The sequence below is a fragment of the Anopheles merus genome, chromosome 3R (assembly GCF_017562075.2).
Source record: "Anopheles merus strain MAF chromosome 3R, AmerM5.1, whole genome shotgun sequence".
Classification (NCBI taxonomy): domain Eukaryota; kingdom Metazoa; phylum Arthropoda; class Insecta; order Diptera; family Culicidae; genus Anopheles; species Anopheles merus.
Genome location: NC_054084.1, coordinates 5,766,699 through 5,782,555, shown reverse-complemented (window position 1 = coordinate 5,782,555; position 15,857 = coordinate 5,766,699). Strand labels below are relative to the sequence as shown.

Below are 15,857 nucleotides of genomic sequence, written 5' to 3'. Positions count from 1 at the left end.
CATCATATGGATTGAGGAATCGATTGTCGACGTTGCATTATGCGTAAAGGATATTGTGCCAATGGACTAGATAGATAGATGAAATTTGAAGGTTTAATTTTGGAGAGTGAGTAAGTGATGACCTGCTTTCCATTTGATGAGCCAATGTAACTATGCGAATTTGGAACTCTATTCGTTAATGCAAACGGCAGTGATGATGGTATAGAAATGTTTGCGTTTGTTGCTAAGTTCGAATGAATTTTAACAGGGGAACGGGAAGGACAGTTAATGAGTGACGCAAACTGGTACAAACAAATCGAAACGACACGTGGTAACTTAATGCACGAATGACAAGCGAACAGAAACAGTTCCTGTTATAGATATCACTGTTTGTTATTTCCAAAGCGATAGCAAATGGATGCGTAGAAGGCAAATATTAATAACACTTACGCTTCGCCAACTGTCAACATGTACGTATCAATTAGCCATACTAGCAGCCCCAAAAGAACGGCCAGATGGTAAAAAGGGGGTCTGGGAAGAGTGGAGGCATTTCCAGCTTCGACCTCCCGTATCGCAGTGGTACCGATAGCCGTATCTTCCGCATTTTATCGTATCAAAATAGGTAACGTACACCATCGGCAGATACGGCATACGCAATTTGGCGCTCTCAATCGATCAACTGTTGTGGCGATGTCTGAAGAAGATCGATTTAGGCCGGTCTCGAGTTGCGCACACCGACAGACCTTCAAAGTGACAGTCTGTCATTAGGGCTGTCATATCCGAGGGACGGACACGCAGGCCTACCCAAACCTACCCAAACCTACCCAAACCTGCACAGACACACGCACACAGTCCGCGTACGCGGACCGATATCGATTGATTGACACAACTGGAACTTGGTCGGTTCCGCTGCACGCGAAGATGAGGATTGTTTTGCCCAGTTTAGGACCATTTATCGATTTGTTGCTGTCTCTGCCGGCGGTGCGGTAAATGTCAATGTCAAAGCAGACCTCCACCCTCCGCTATTAGGGAACCGTTGGTTGGTCGTGTGCCACACGCACACTTGAACCTAGGTTTGCAATCGGAAATTGTGAGTACAGTTTTTGAGCAAGCTGGCCAGCTGGGCACGCACCGGCCATACACAGTACCTAATCAACCGTTCCGCCATCGTTAGCAACCATGACGGAGCTGAATGCTGGCCGTTGAGGGGTGGCGTTTGTTTCGGGTTACGGGTCCGTGGAAGAGACAGGTCAAATCGATCACGGTACGCAAATTGGGACTCTGCGTGACATTTGTGAACTCACGATTTCTGGTAAGCCAGAGTTCACACTGGGGTGAGAAGCACGCTGGATTGGTGGGTACCAAGCACGAACGCCATCTGTCACCGGCGAGGCCTAGACAGTATCTGTCCCACTGACCCGTAAGAGGTCCTGATGGAATGAACCACCCCAGCCCGAACCAGATAGGCTAGTTAAGGGCGCTGCAGTTCCCAATAATCATCGCAAGGGTAATTGAGTGTAGACAGAGCACGGTGTTTCTGTCGGGTGCCTCACAGGACACTGAAAAAACCAAAACAGTACATAAAAATTATGGCACCGAGATGTGAAACACCGAATCGCAAATGGGGTGGTGAATAAGTTACCCGAGATACGATCATAAATTATCACGATTGAGTCGCCGCCGTGAGCTCATTGTTCCGTCCAGAGGTTCCATTTCTTCCGCCACATCCTTCTGGAGTCCGCACGCTGCGCTTGCATGTACGCTTGCTGTACTGTCGGGGAGATAAATATATACTCGCGGTGAGGCGACACGTCTGTAGGCATGGAGTAGGGCCCAAAGAAGGAGCGAAGTGCGCGTTTGGGAGGAGCGGTGGCAACGTAAAGAAATATTACCAGAACAGTTTCGGAATTGAGTCGAAATTTCGTAGCCCCTTTTCCAGTTTGGTAAGGTTGCAACACACACTCAGGGGAAGCGGGACACGATCTCGAGCCTGGCTTGTGCATCGAAGTTGTGAATTCTAAGTGGAGTTGAGTCATTTTGCCAAAACCGTTTGCATCAGCACCGAAAAAAAACACAAAAACAAACTGATGGTAGATTGTTGGCGGGGAATGAAATAAAAAGGCCATACTTTTGGTGTCAGAGTCAGATGTTGGGTTGCTGGTGGATAACTTCATCCGATAGAGCACGCTGAAATGGAGCAACCTTTTAACCTTTGCTTAAAGAGTATAACTACCTACGGGGTAAGCATTATACGGCTTAACCCTAATTTAATCGTAGCCGATATTGGAAAGATCGATATCTTCACCTGGGAGCGGTTGGCACAATAACACGACTATGGATGATTGATGGAACTACACCAAAGCAAAGTTTCCCAAACAGTCGGTGAGGAAATTTGTATCAATTTCACTTGGGGTGACTTCCGGTTTTACTAGTTTGTTGTTAGTGGCATTCAACCGGGCGTTCGATGTTGTTTTGACGGTGCAGGATACCCCAACAGATACCTAATCTTATCAGGTTGTCTCAAGTGCCTTTCCTTTGTGTGAAGGGCCGGTCGGACAGTTTTCTTTGGCTTTGGGAGACATTTTCCAACACCGTTTGAAATGTGCGGTGAAATTCGAAATACAACACTGGCTGGCTGAACATGGTGAGCGATGCTGTCGAACACGGTTGGCTTTGGATTCGACACACTCATGCTTGTATCTCTGTCTGTCCCTCTGAGGTGAGTGGGAAAGCTTCCAAAGTAAGGTAAATGCAATGTAGAGAGGCAGGTTAATAGTCGTCGTATGTCACTGGCCTCACTGGAAAATGCCGTTTGAACTACTGGGACGTGTACGAAGTGCATCCAATTACCATCCTACGGTCTGTTTGCTGAAACTGTGCGTACTGTGCGCGTTTTGCCATGTGGGCACCAAGTTGTCACCCGGTGCCATTCACCTTTTGCGTTGTTCCGGTAGAAGCGAAGAAGAAATGTTTTGGTGACTCTTTAAGGCTAGATGAATGGATGTGATAGTTTATGGTTGGATCATAATATACCTTTGGTCATATGACCATGTAGTAACATTCTGGATATTTTGTACACCTGCATAACACAGTACTTAATTGTGACTGTTTAGCAACGTCTTTGCCATTCATCCACGAGGTCTAGCGCATATTTCGCTCAACTCAGCAGCAGTTGGCAATCACATGTGGGTACAGCTTTAGATCAAAGCAGATAATCTACACCATAGCGTAGATATCTACACTCCGATACCGCCAGCGTGATTTGTAGAAATAGCTGAACTGTAAAAGACTCATCAGCTCGCGATTGTTTTGCTACCGCACACTGGCGCAATGTGGTGCATCCGTTTGTTTTCTTGCAAAAAAGCGCCGTCCTCTGTGTGCATTACTCGACATGGCGATACAGCCAAGGCGGGCTGTGGTTTTTTTTTTATTAAAACCCTCTCTCACCTCCAAAGTATGTTCCGCTTGTCTTACCGCTTGATGAGCACAACAATCCCTCTGAGCATCGCACAAGGTGTGTGTTTAGAAAACACGGGAAGATTGCAACACATTTCCTTTGCGTTTGCGACAATGCCATAGCAATGGGCGAGGGAGAGAGAACTTACGGGTGCGTGAAAAGGTGTGTGTAATTTTTGCCGATCTGCCGGCGATGAAGGCGAGCGCACCGGTGTCAATGGAAGGCGTGCAGAGAGTTATTGGAGCGCAGAGGTCAAGTTTCCAAAGCGGCCCAATGAAAGTGACCATGTGTTGGAGATAGATTGCAGGGTTGAAGGTGTTCGTCTGTGCTACTGTTACAGTATGCCAATTGGAGCGTTCAATCGATGAGATGCAAATCTTGCTGGGCATTGTTTTCGATTGCATTGTGTATTTTGAAGATTTGCTGAAGATACTATGTGGATGTTGGAATAGCCTTTCACTACATGTTTTACCGTCTGATATCTCAAACTCTAAGAGATATTAGGATCTATACATTGTGAAGAAGTGTTTTGTGTTGTTAAGTAAATACATTGATATTCATGAGTCTCTTTCCCTGACTTCACCATATCATTGCATCTTCCCGTATGCATCTTTGATGATCACAAACACTACTAAGCTCCATCATCATCACTGTGTGCTCTGCGACGGTCATAGCCGGGGTGCTAATTGAGTCACAAAGATGTAAACCGTTAATTGGTCATCGCGTTATTACCTAACCGGATTGTAGCGATCCTCGTGCATCCGGCAGGCAGGAAGAGAAACCGTCTTACCAGCAGTTCATTAGCGCTTAAACGTTCTGATCGTAAATCAATAAATCCTACACGCGTAGACTCGGTCAGACCACCGTTAAGCGGGGTAAACTTATCCAACCAGACTGGCTGGCTGGCAGGCTGACCGTTTTCCATGTAGCTGGCGCAATTCATAGGGCAACTTGTCTTCGTCAACAGAGACCCGGGCTCTTATCGCGTCTAGAATGTTGCATAATAACGCATGCTGACACATTTAAGATGAATAATGACCAACGTACGGGGTGTACATAACTGTTTCATTTTGAGGACAAATGGTTTTTTTATCAAATCCAAAGGTTGAATCCACACTCTGTGACAATGTACACAAGGTATATACCTCCTGAATGCCGCATCTCAAGAACACCAAACTTCATTGCAAATTATTCTCCTCTTTGCATTGTACGTTGCGCCGCATTTGACTCGTTTTGTTCCTCATTAAAAAGCCCCAAAATGGAGCCTATAATTTTGTGACCCCTTAGAAACGATCCTTCAATCTGTGCGTTTTAGTGGTTGTTGTTGTATTCTGATGAGCGTGCACCTCGAATATGTGCTCCCCGTTCTTGATTGCATAATAATAGACATCTCGTGAACCGCAGTACCTTGCGCTCCGGATAATTTAACGCCACATTGCGCGTTTGTTTCTGCGCCGCCAATTACACCTTCCGAAGCTGACGAGAGCATTAGGCAGAAGTTTTGGCGTGCGTACAATGGGGTAAGGGGTGGAGGTTAGATTATGCTTCGCACTGGCGGGTAAGTTTGTGAATGAAGTTTCAAAAAACACTCAGTCATGCTTGGGAGACGGCAAGAACTTTTCACTAGTATCGCTCAAGAATAGGCGCACGGGAGCGTGTCTTTTCTGTTCTCGTAAAACTGTGTCAGTCGTTGAGATCCAGTATGAGTTTGCAGTTTTTTTCTTCACTGTTCTCTGTATAGATAGTTCCCGCCCCCCGTTTTATCGGGCACGCAGACTCGAGGGTGCCGTTACGGTCAGAGTTTTTCGTAAAGCAAGAAAAGCGCACACAACACTGCCTTGATTGATCGGCCCCTTACCCAAAAAAAAACCCTGAGAATGACCTACTATGGAAAATGGTCGGGTTGCGTGTGTGATTTTATGAAATCGGCGAGATGAATAGCATTATGACGATGTTGAAATCGAACCTGGGATAGCTAACGGGAAATTAGCTCGGAACAGCTACGGAAGCCGTGCGAGTTTGGCAGAAACCATGCCTGCAAAGATCATGCTGTGGTGCCGGTCTATCCAGTAAAAGGATTATTTAATTTAAGATTGGGATACAAATTCCAATGCCATATTTCTAGAGCGTTTACACATGATGGCAACAAAATACTATAAAATTGGAAATATTATTACTGAACAAACTTTATCACATTATCTTCCAGTTCAGAATGGAAACACATACATTGCAAAAAATCGATACACATTTTGCAAAGTAATTACACTAAACAGCCAAGCAAATTGTAAAGACAGGATTCTAATGCGTCAAAACTTCTTTAGCAGGAAAGGAATGTTTCAATGCATGCTCAGTATCAATTCAATCTCCGGACACCACTCCCTGTTCTGCGGGAATAATTTGCTTAAGATTCTGCTTGACACCATCGAGCGAGCGAGTGGAAGTTTATCTCCACTTCATGATCATGCCCATCCATCAGCCGGCAATCAGTCGTCGCCGATCGAGTCTGTTCGCTTCTTGTTTTACACCCTTCAAGACACTTGCGCAGCACCGTAGCTGGTGATCGATATTTCCCACCTGTTTGTGGCTTAGTCCGGAGGTTCATTTTTCAAATTCCATCGGCGAATGATCGACACGGGTAGGAAGTAGGTGCTAGAACTAGTACTCAGACAAAGCATGACGATGGAATGAAGTGGTTCGTTCGTGAGGACGTTGTTTTTTTTTGTAAGGTTCTTCCGATCGTGCGGCTTAGGTATTCACTCTTACTTCAGACTGCTTCGCGAGATATCAATCGTCAAAAGAGGTGGTGGGACGTGTAGAATTTGTTATTTTTCTTCATGCCATGTGCTGTTTTCTCCAGTATGGGTGCTTTGAGGTAAATTAAACTTACTTACTCAATATAAAATGACTGAATGGTTGTTTCAGTGAAAGTATCACATTGACCTTTGTTTTGATGCATGTATGATGAACGCAGGTTTGCAATTTTGCAATTATAATTCATTCCATGTCCGCATTGATACATATCAAACATTAAATGCTGTTTTACATAAATCAATTTAAATGCTGTCAAGCCTCGGACTGACTCAGGGTCAATGTACTGTTGCTATACACATATGTATTTTTTGCTCTCCAAATATGTCTTCTATAGCACATCATTAGTTATATTTTTGAAGCTATTTTCATCTGCAAAAAGCTGTTATCGCTAAAAATATCTGCTTCGATTCACCATTTAAAATCGTGTGAAGAAGCTGCATGGTATACACATGTGGTATTTTTAGTTTGATTTCCCATGATGGAAAAGCAGATCCGAGCTGCTGTCTATATTTTTTTTATTTCAATCGCTTAATCAGAAGATTAAAAAAAACATGTCTAATATAAATTGAGTGTCTGGTTGTCTTAACAAAAATCACCCCAACCAGAAAGGTTAGCGGATTTTGAGTAGTGTTAAGGGGACGGATAGAAAAACGATTGAGATACCTTATGGCGTAAACTTGGAGGCCGACAAATAAGAGGATGAAGCACATTGAAGTGGTTGTTTATGCTTGCTGGGATGAAAGCTGTTTTCTATCAAGATAATTCAAGGTTAAAACACTCACAAGCGATAGAAAGGGTTAAAAAAATAAAAAGTCGCTTTTTTGTCAATACAACCAGGGCCGGTGTAAGGAAATCCAGAGAGTTTTTCATGCCATGGCTGCATGATAAAATTGAACAGTAGCCTAGTTAATTCACATCTAATTGATGTACAAAACGTGAAACGCAATTCATTCACGCTAAGCTGGTTGCATCGTGCAAAAAGAGGTGTGAAACTAATGCGGCACTTATTCGTTCTAGTTAGATGCCCAATTTTCGTTGATCAATTTGGAACGTTTAATTTCCGCACCAATCGCATAGAAAATACGACCGCAACCTTGAGAGTGAGAGAGAGTCTTTCCCCCACCTGTCTCGCCCCTGGCCCTTGAATCAAAGCTTGCAGCCTCAGCCACAGAGAAATTCATTCCCTAACAAGCCTCGTTCCCGATACGCACCTTATTTGTGGTGCGTTTTCCTCTCGATCTGTGAAGTTTGCCGATTTGAGTGCTAACGAGCTCAAAGGAGGAACAAGCTTCCCTCACATCCCCAGTGAGCCACCTTTTTTGGGTGGCTGTAGAGGGAGAGTAAAGATACTGAGCAGCCCAATATATATACACACATACTGGATTTTTGGTGGGTTGCGATACGCTTTCACCTGTGTTTGCTCTGTGGGCTTTTGGGTGCTCATGGGTATCTTTGATTTGGAAGGGCTTGCAATCAATCGTTTCTTTCCTTTGCATTCTGTTCGCAGTTCAAATGTGTTGGCTCAGTTAGGCCTCGATTGTGCACAAGCCCCGGAAGCTTACCAACTGACCTACCGAGAGTCAACGACGTCGGGTTGGTGATGGCGATGTTTGTTTACACTTCTCTGTCTGCGTCCGATTCGCTTATCGATCGTTTCTGTTCTTTTACCCGTTTACTTCCAGATACTGCTCAAGCTGGGCATCGTCGTGTATCGGGCGCTCGACTACAACCTGCCCACTAGTGAAGACTGCCAGATCTCGCACGAGCTGGAGGAGCTGATCGACTTCATGACATCCGAAGGTAAGTACGCACTCGGGTGGGTAATGTATAGCGAGTCAGGGAAGACGAGGATCCGTTAATGGATGTCCCGCGCTGACCTAATTGTGGTCACGGCTGAAGGTTGCTGATGGGCTCGGGCCTCGTTCAACCTGCTTCAAGAAATACATCATCACGCTCTCAACGGGCGTGAGATATTTTCATTCAGACTGTTCCGTCTCGGCCCCGGTCGGGCATAATCGATCCTGACGTGTTCTTCTTGACAGTTGAGGTCGGGGTGTGGTGTACTCTCTTCTTCAGGCGGTGGATGCTGTGAACATATGAGCTACGGATCGCAACATGACTTGACATGAGAAAATGGCCCAGCCCTAGAGGCACGTCGGTCGCAAAACACCCCATTGTCAGAAGGAAGCTGGAAGAAGGGACAGAAGGGCAGAAGAGCGTTGCGACACAGTCACCAGAATATCCGGTGGTTATATGCAGCCAGCACGGTTTTCCAGTTCGTAAGGTGCTGTTCTTTCTCGGCTGCATATTCGGTGGTACGAGCCGGAGCAAAAGGTTTCTTTATTCGTTCCCATGCCAGAATTCAGTGTCTTCCAGTCAGTCGTGAGCTGTTGGTGGAGCAGGTCAGGTACAGCCCCAGGAACTGGCGATACAACTTCGATCGTGGAGAAGGGAGCCAGCACAGCCAGGGATGCCTGGAAGGGAGGAGTACACATTAGCTTTCGTTAATGATCAGCATGATGAAAATGATTACAGGCAGTTTGCCACCAAAATGTGGAGGAAAGAACAAGAGTATTTCCCTTTTGCGTGGAACGAACGAACGAACGAACGAATGTGTTCTCGTCGCTTGCCGTGCGTCGAGGTCTTGCGTTTGCGTGCTTTCTTTGTTGTTTATCATTCAGCTCGTTGGTTTCGGTTTCTTCTTTTCCCTGCAAGAGCTAATGCATTCATTTTTCATTTTTAGCATGAAAATCGTGGGAAAATGTAAGAGAACGTACGCACGTTTGAAACATCTTCTGCTGCAGCAACGGCGTTCGTCTCTGTTGGGCTTCTTCCGGCACAGTTCCTCAATGTTGTTGGTTTTTCTAATGTTTTATGCATGTAGATACCACCAAGTGTGCAACGATTATCGTTGAGAGGTAGTTGAAAATGTGGTTTATTAATTATTTTCCCCTGCAACATCGCTAATGTTGAACTGTCTTTGGCTAGGATGTCAAAGAAACTAATTACGTTACATGCACGCGTACCTTATCGTTAAGCGGGAAGTTACTATGTGTGAACTACTTGATTGTTGCTCAAGAAGTTAGCTCCGGTTTCTTTTCTCTTAGATGAGAAAAAATGAATGCAACTCCACAGGATAAGCCATGTTTTCTCCATTCTGTTTGGCGTTGATATCTTTGCCGAAACAACGTTGGAAACGATTGCATTACCCATCTTTGTCTGCGCTTTTATGCCATGCTTTGTCCTTGCTTTTCTTTCCCCCTGCTAAACGGCCTAAAGCTACGTGTGTAATGTATTCCGCCGCACGTCGTTCCGCGAGTGTCGTGAAGTTTTTCCAAGATTTCCATAATTTACGTTTGACTTGCGCCGTTGCGGTGGGGGTAATTTTAATGCACAACAGCTGTTTTCATTAAAAGTTTCGGCCTGCTCGCCCGGCTTTCCACCCGTGGGTGGGACATACGGTAGGCGTGAAATTCAATGCCATCGGATGAGAAGAAACGGCGCTGTGCATTGCTTTCCGTACGCATGGTACGGAGCGGTGCGCTTCATGCTGAGTAGAAATTTTCTATCGCACGCCCTCACCCGCGGTTAAGGTCGGCAACCTTGTGTGTTAATGTTTTGAATTCGAAAATCAAGTCAGGGTGCAGTGGTAAGCGGGTGGGAAAAATAAGCAAACTCTGTCCAAAAAAGTATTAAATATGAATGAGTTGTGAGCGTTTTTTTGTTGGAATGAATGAAGCTATCCTTTCTCGAATTATGCAACTAATTTCAATCCTTCAAGGGTGGTAGGTGTGAACAGGGTATGCTTTTGAGAAATGCTACATTCTTTGTTGGACTGGACGTTTGGTTTACATGAATATGTTTTAAAAAGATCGCATAGAGGTTAAAATGTGTTCAGGCATCAGTACACGGTTGACCTTTATCACTGCTTGTGTTAAAGATGTAAAGAAAATACCTAATACCATTTATGGACTTGGTAATCTTCAAGGCAGCAAAGATTCATTTTATTCCTTTTGTTCATTTACGCACCAAAAGAATGTTTAATGAGCAGAAGCAAAAGAAAAAAAACAAAAGATTATTCTCCTTCAGGGCTTCGTTTAATGAGCGGTGAGACATTTGATTCATATGCTCATATTTCCGATACGTTGTAGAGCAATTTATTATGAGCTTTAGAAGCTCTCGGGTGGTATGCCGTCGCGCGTCAGTAGGAAGGACCTTAGGTCTGTCGATCGATGGTCACGATCTTTTCGGTGGTTGCAGACGGCAAATGGCGCCATTTTACGCTGACAGTGCTCTGTGTGTACCTTTTCCAGGGTGTGGCTTGATCTTGCTCGATAGTACGCGCAGGGCACCGAGCACACTAGTCAAGATTAGTGGAATAATTTCGCACTTTCAACCAGCGGCCGGGGTAATAAAAATCACCAACCAAACCGGGAAGGTAAATTGTGCTGACCTTCACGATAATGGAACCCTCAGGGTGAGATCGATATTTTATTTCGCACAGGCAGAGTGTGTACGTGAATGTGTATTTGTGTGCGAAATAGCCTTCCGTTTTGCAGCCTAGCGCTGCCATATTTGGATGGAGTTGATAATGTTTTTCATTGCTTGTTATTATATCAATATATAAATTGCTTAATGGATGTTGTTGCGAGCTGCAAAACAATTTGGCGAAGGTGAAAACAGACTGATCATGATATTACCATTCTTATGCGATAACCTTTAGGTTTTAACAGGATTTGGTAGGTTGCAAATGAGAGGTTCCTTGCTTGGATGTTAAGGTAAACCACTTTGGATATGAGTTTTTGAATACACATTCTTCCATCGCGCTACATTCTATCCCTTGTCCTTGTCGTGGTTTTGTAATTCAGAGGGAATGATGCAAGGCAAATAAGAAACCGCAATCCCACATCCCGTGCAAAATGCGTTCACAAATGACATGCACGCGAACGAGCGGATGTAAACGAGAGTAAAGAAGAAAAAATGCAACACACATTCAAGGTGCAGTTCTGCATTGCTGCGGTTGCGTTTGCATCGGAACCGGAGGAGAGGGGAAAGATCTAATGAAAATTGTAACAATAATAAATACATCACCCAAGTCTGACTGGGTCGACCGAGAAAAATGAACACATGCCCCATTCATTGGTTGCACCCAGCACACGACACAGCGATCCGTTTTGTGGCCTGGTAGCCACTTCATCATGCACAGTAGGGGGGGGGGGCACCTTACGCTTACAACATTTCTGTTTGTATGGGCTCAGGACGGCAAGCCCATCATCGGCGTGCCCGATGCTGCAGGTTACCGTAGCACAGGCCAAGTGCTCCGCCGGAACGGCGAAAAGCGTGCTAGCATTTTTCATTGCGTTTTTCTCGCATGTGTGTGTGTGTGTGTGTGTTGAGATGAAATGTGTGACTGGTGCCGTTTAGACAGTTTCCATTCCGCCCAGTTTGTTGCATGATGCACGATTGTACGATAGACCCAGTTATGGGTCTTGAGAGTAAAGCGTTAAATAGCGTTCTAGACATGACACACAGAAGAACGGTTGCGGTTTTTGCAACAGTGGTACAGCTAAGCACAACATTTCTTTGCCAAGAAGCTTGCAATTGTCGCTAATCTTTTTTTCTTCCATGTCCGTTTATAAAGCCAACAGGAAAAAACGGTTCGTTGTCTCTACCATCGCTGAAATCGTTTGTAACCGTAGTGACTGCTACTGGTCAGATAGCGAGCAAGCGAGGAAACAGAACGACAGGAAAGAAAAGTTAGCTTCTACCGTACATACGTGCACTGCGTTTGCCGTGGGGCTTGTTTGTTTTCCACCCGCTCTGGTTGCAAAGGATAGTTTTATGAATGAGCTATTGAAAGTATGAATTGGGGGGAAAGGAAGGATAACGGGGTTACTTTGAAAAGTGACAGCAGTACGGGGATGCATTTCACAAAGTGTACCCCGTTTCCGAGAGTCGTCTAAGGCCACTGTGATCACACACACTGATCGCGGGATAGTGTTGCATTTTCTCAAGGGTTAGTGAACTCCTCGCCAGCAGCAACATCAGAGCAGAGGCAGCACGCTACCGCGGCAGGGTGTCTAATAGCGCGGCGCACAGAACTTGTTTTTCGTGTTTCGTGCCGCTCGCGAGGTTGCCGCGCACGGGTATGATTCACTGGAATTTGGAGCGTATGGTGTTTGGGGACAATTTGCATACATTGCACAACATGCAGACCGTTAGCATTTGCGTTCGGTGTGCTGTTGGTGTTTGGCGCGCTCCCCGCGGGCGGGTGTCAATGGAACACGAAACTAAGTGTGGCCGGGTACACAGAAACCGGGGCTGAACCCGGAGCGAGAACCTTGGCTAGAGGTGAAGAAACACGATTGGCCAAACCTTTCGCACGAATAGAACACACGGACACACCGGCACAAGGGGTCTCCCTGCACATGCTCAAGATTTATCGATTTTGGCAGGTTCTGCTGAACGACCGCAAGAACGGTGCCGGCGCGCGCTGCATGATAATGGTGTGTCGGGCGTGTTGCAACTGCCTTGTCACAGTGCGGTGGGATTCTGTTTTATTCTGTACGGTGTAGGATTGCGATTGATTGATCATTTATAAGCGGAAAGACATGTTCGGGACCCGGGTTGATGGAGATGGAGATGTTGGAGACCACCTTCTCTCGGTGCAATGCTGGGCTGAGGCGTTCGTACCTTGGGGTGATTCGCAAAGGCGGTAAAGCTTGTATGCAGAGAGGTGCAGTGGAAAAGAAAAAAAAGCACAGCCACGAGAAGGATACTGTTGAGCGGAGTCGTTAAGGGTTATTACTCAGCGCAGTAATTGATAGATATTGTGTGGCATGATTGTACGGCGCCCATTATTAGTAATGGCGTTAAATAGACTATTGTAATGAATTTTATGTTTGACGGTCCTGTTGTCACTGTTTGGACATGTCACGTACACGCTAAGTGCTTGTAATCGAATATTTTTATTATCACGACCGGCCGGGTATGACTTGAAGCACTAAGCCATGATGGCATGGTGTATGGCGTAATTTAGTGTGAGTTTTATATGTTTTTATATGCGTTGAGCGTGGGCTATTTTAATTGAATGTTTATATTGCATTGTAAAGCAAATATGGCCACAATTGCTAGATGGTTTCAAATTATCTTTGAAAGCCGTTAGATTATTACAAAAGCAGTATAAATAATTAAGAGAGTTCCATTAGGCAGAGTAAAAATTAGAAAGATAGTAAATTAAAAGAGCTATTCACGTACATTTTCCTCATGAAAAGCTTCCTATCTCAAGCCCAGAAGTAGATGAAGGTTCTGGTTAATAAAAGCAAATGAATTCTTGCCTTTTTGAAAAGGGTGCATTGAAATGTCCTAATGAAATGGTTTCTAGGTGGGTAAGTATTATGAGAAATGCACTTCAATGCATTTTAATTGGGTTACCTGTTGCTTTCGGAGAAGAGCAGGCGAACAAAATATGTTGACACATTCGAAGCAAAGACTTTTTTACAAGAAGAACAAAAAAGAACCTAACTGTAGAACAACTCCCCCGCATTCATTACCCAATTGGTAAAGGGCTTCATGGGCTTCAACTGCTGTCGCACAATGAGGTGAAAGATACATCTGTCGTTGATTAAATTTAATAACTGCCTATTAATGCCATTCAGGGTGGCCGTATATTTGTCGTTAGTTCAAGGTGAGTTTGTTTGGGTAATGTTTGTTTTGTCTTCTGTGTGTGTGTTTGTTTGTGCGAGTTTGCCTTCGCTATGGTTCGGGCTTAGCCCGTCATCGATGGGCCCACCGTTAGCTGTCATTTCTTATAGCGTAGTTAGCGTATAACATAAATAATGCATTAGTGCTGTTAGCTCATACCCATTCTCCATTAGCCAATTGGACTCCCCATCTTTCTGCCGAGGGGTTGAATTGAAGTCCGAAAAAATAAACAACCCAGCATTCCGGAACACTCATGGCTATCAAGAAACTTTTCTTAGCAATTTCTAAGCTTACCTTCCACCTGGTCCGTCCAACTCGCCCGCTCCGAATCCGAAATCACTTCTCCGATCGCTCAGATAGGAGGGAGTGTAGCCATTCAAACAGGGGGATAAAATGCGTGTTGCTAGTGCGCTTGCCCGCAGGGAATGGGGATAAGGGGAGCAACTCTGCTATCTGGAATGTTAGGACGTCGTTTATCTGCCTATTTTCAAATCAACGATCAGCCTCAGTCAATGGCGAGTTGGTGTGGAATATAATCCATGGCAGGATAGCGAGCATGAGCATCGCGGCGCACAAGTTATGGGATCATTTATTAACATTATCTCTCAACACGGGGTGAAAAACGGTTTCCTTCTTTTGCGGTGGGTGAGAGTTTTTTTTCTCGCTTCTTCTGTTTGCTTTAGGTTTGCGCACATAAAGAGAAGCGAAGGGGAGCTATTGGGGCGGTTGTGCTTGCGGGCCTCCTATCAGTGTGTGAAACCTGTGCAACCCGTTCAGCTTGTGGCTGATAGTAGGTTCGAAGAGATCGAACTGCAATGGGGTGATATCGGGATGCAGTTGAGCTTTTTTGAACGACCTGACTTTGCATCATTTGCTGCTAGCAGTGCAAAAGAAAGGAAAACAAAATTTGCATTAGTCGCTGGTCATCGAACTCAAGATAGTCATGTTGATCGAAACCATTTAATAAATGGTACAATAGCCAGATATTCCAGATCCAGATACTGACAAGAATTCAAAAATGTCATTCGTCAAATGCGTCTGACGCCGATATATTTGAATGAAGCATAGTAGTTTATATCAGTTATGATGATTCACTGTCGACGAGAATAAGTGTATGGAAAATCAGACCGATCTATGATGATTTCTCGCTGTCATCATGACGCTATTGCATGTACCTGGTGCCGTGACCAGGATAAACATCGAAGAATGCCGGTCGGTGCACTCGAATGATGGTGTTGAATATCGAAGATTAATCATAGCTGCGTGCAATTCATGGTCAAGCGCACGATTGGTTTGCAGGCCCGATGGTTTTGAATAATGTTTGCGTGCTGTTGCGATGAGATCTATGCCGCTCGATGTTCCTGTGGGAAGTGATCGATCAGAACCAATCAGTATGTGTCAATCGGCGTCTTTTGTATCGTATTCGGGAACATTGCATATAGTTATAAGTGTAGCTCGGGCTAATCTCTATTCTCCAAAAGTACATCATGTGCTTACTTCTCATACTAATTTACCACTTTTACACGCTGCGCTGTTTCATTCCAGACAACGATGACGAAGGTATCGAGCGTGACTCGGAAGAAGTGGAGGAGGACCTGGTGTCGGTCGACAGCGACGGTGACTGTCCGCCAGGCAACGGAACGCTGGGCGGCGTGCTAACGAACCTGGAGGTAGTAAGCGTCGTCGCCAACGGTTGCGGTGGCGGCGAGCGAAAGCATCTCGAAACCAAAGAACTGGATCACGTGCTAGAGGTGAGTGTGTTACGATACCATCCATTCCAAGATATTCGCCATCTAGGTTACAAACCCCGAAAAAAAGCCGCCTTTTTCGGGGCTCACCACACTTGATTGGTCGATGAATGTACCCACCTTTCTCTCGGGGGCACTCTTTGTTATCCGGGGCGTCC

The 15,857-nt window shown here is 45.1% G+C and overlaps 1 protein-coding gene across 6 annotated transcripts in view; it reads left to right on the top strand.

The window, feature by feature from the left end:
* The window catches only part of LOC121595284 (protein spire), a 118,324-nt gene that overhangs the window by 46,216 nt on the left and 56,251 nt on the right, over window positions 1–15,857 (top strand). For all 6 annotated transcript variants that reach the window (XM_041919152.1, XM_041919153.1, XM_041919154.1 and 3 more), the window contains exons 4-5: window positions 7,930–8,047; window positions 15,497–15,702. In XM_041919152.1, the coding sequence (XP_041775086.1) occupies window positions 7,930–8,047; window positions 15,497–15,702 (324 nt within the window). The remainder of the gene's footprint in view (window positions 1–7,929; window positions 8,048–15,496; window positions 15,703–15,857) is intronic.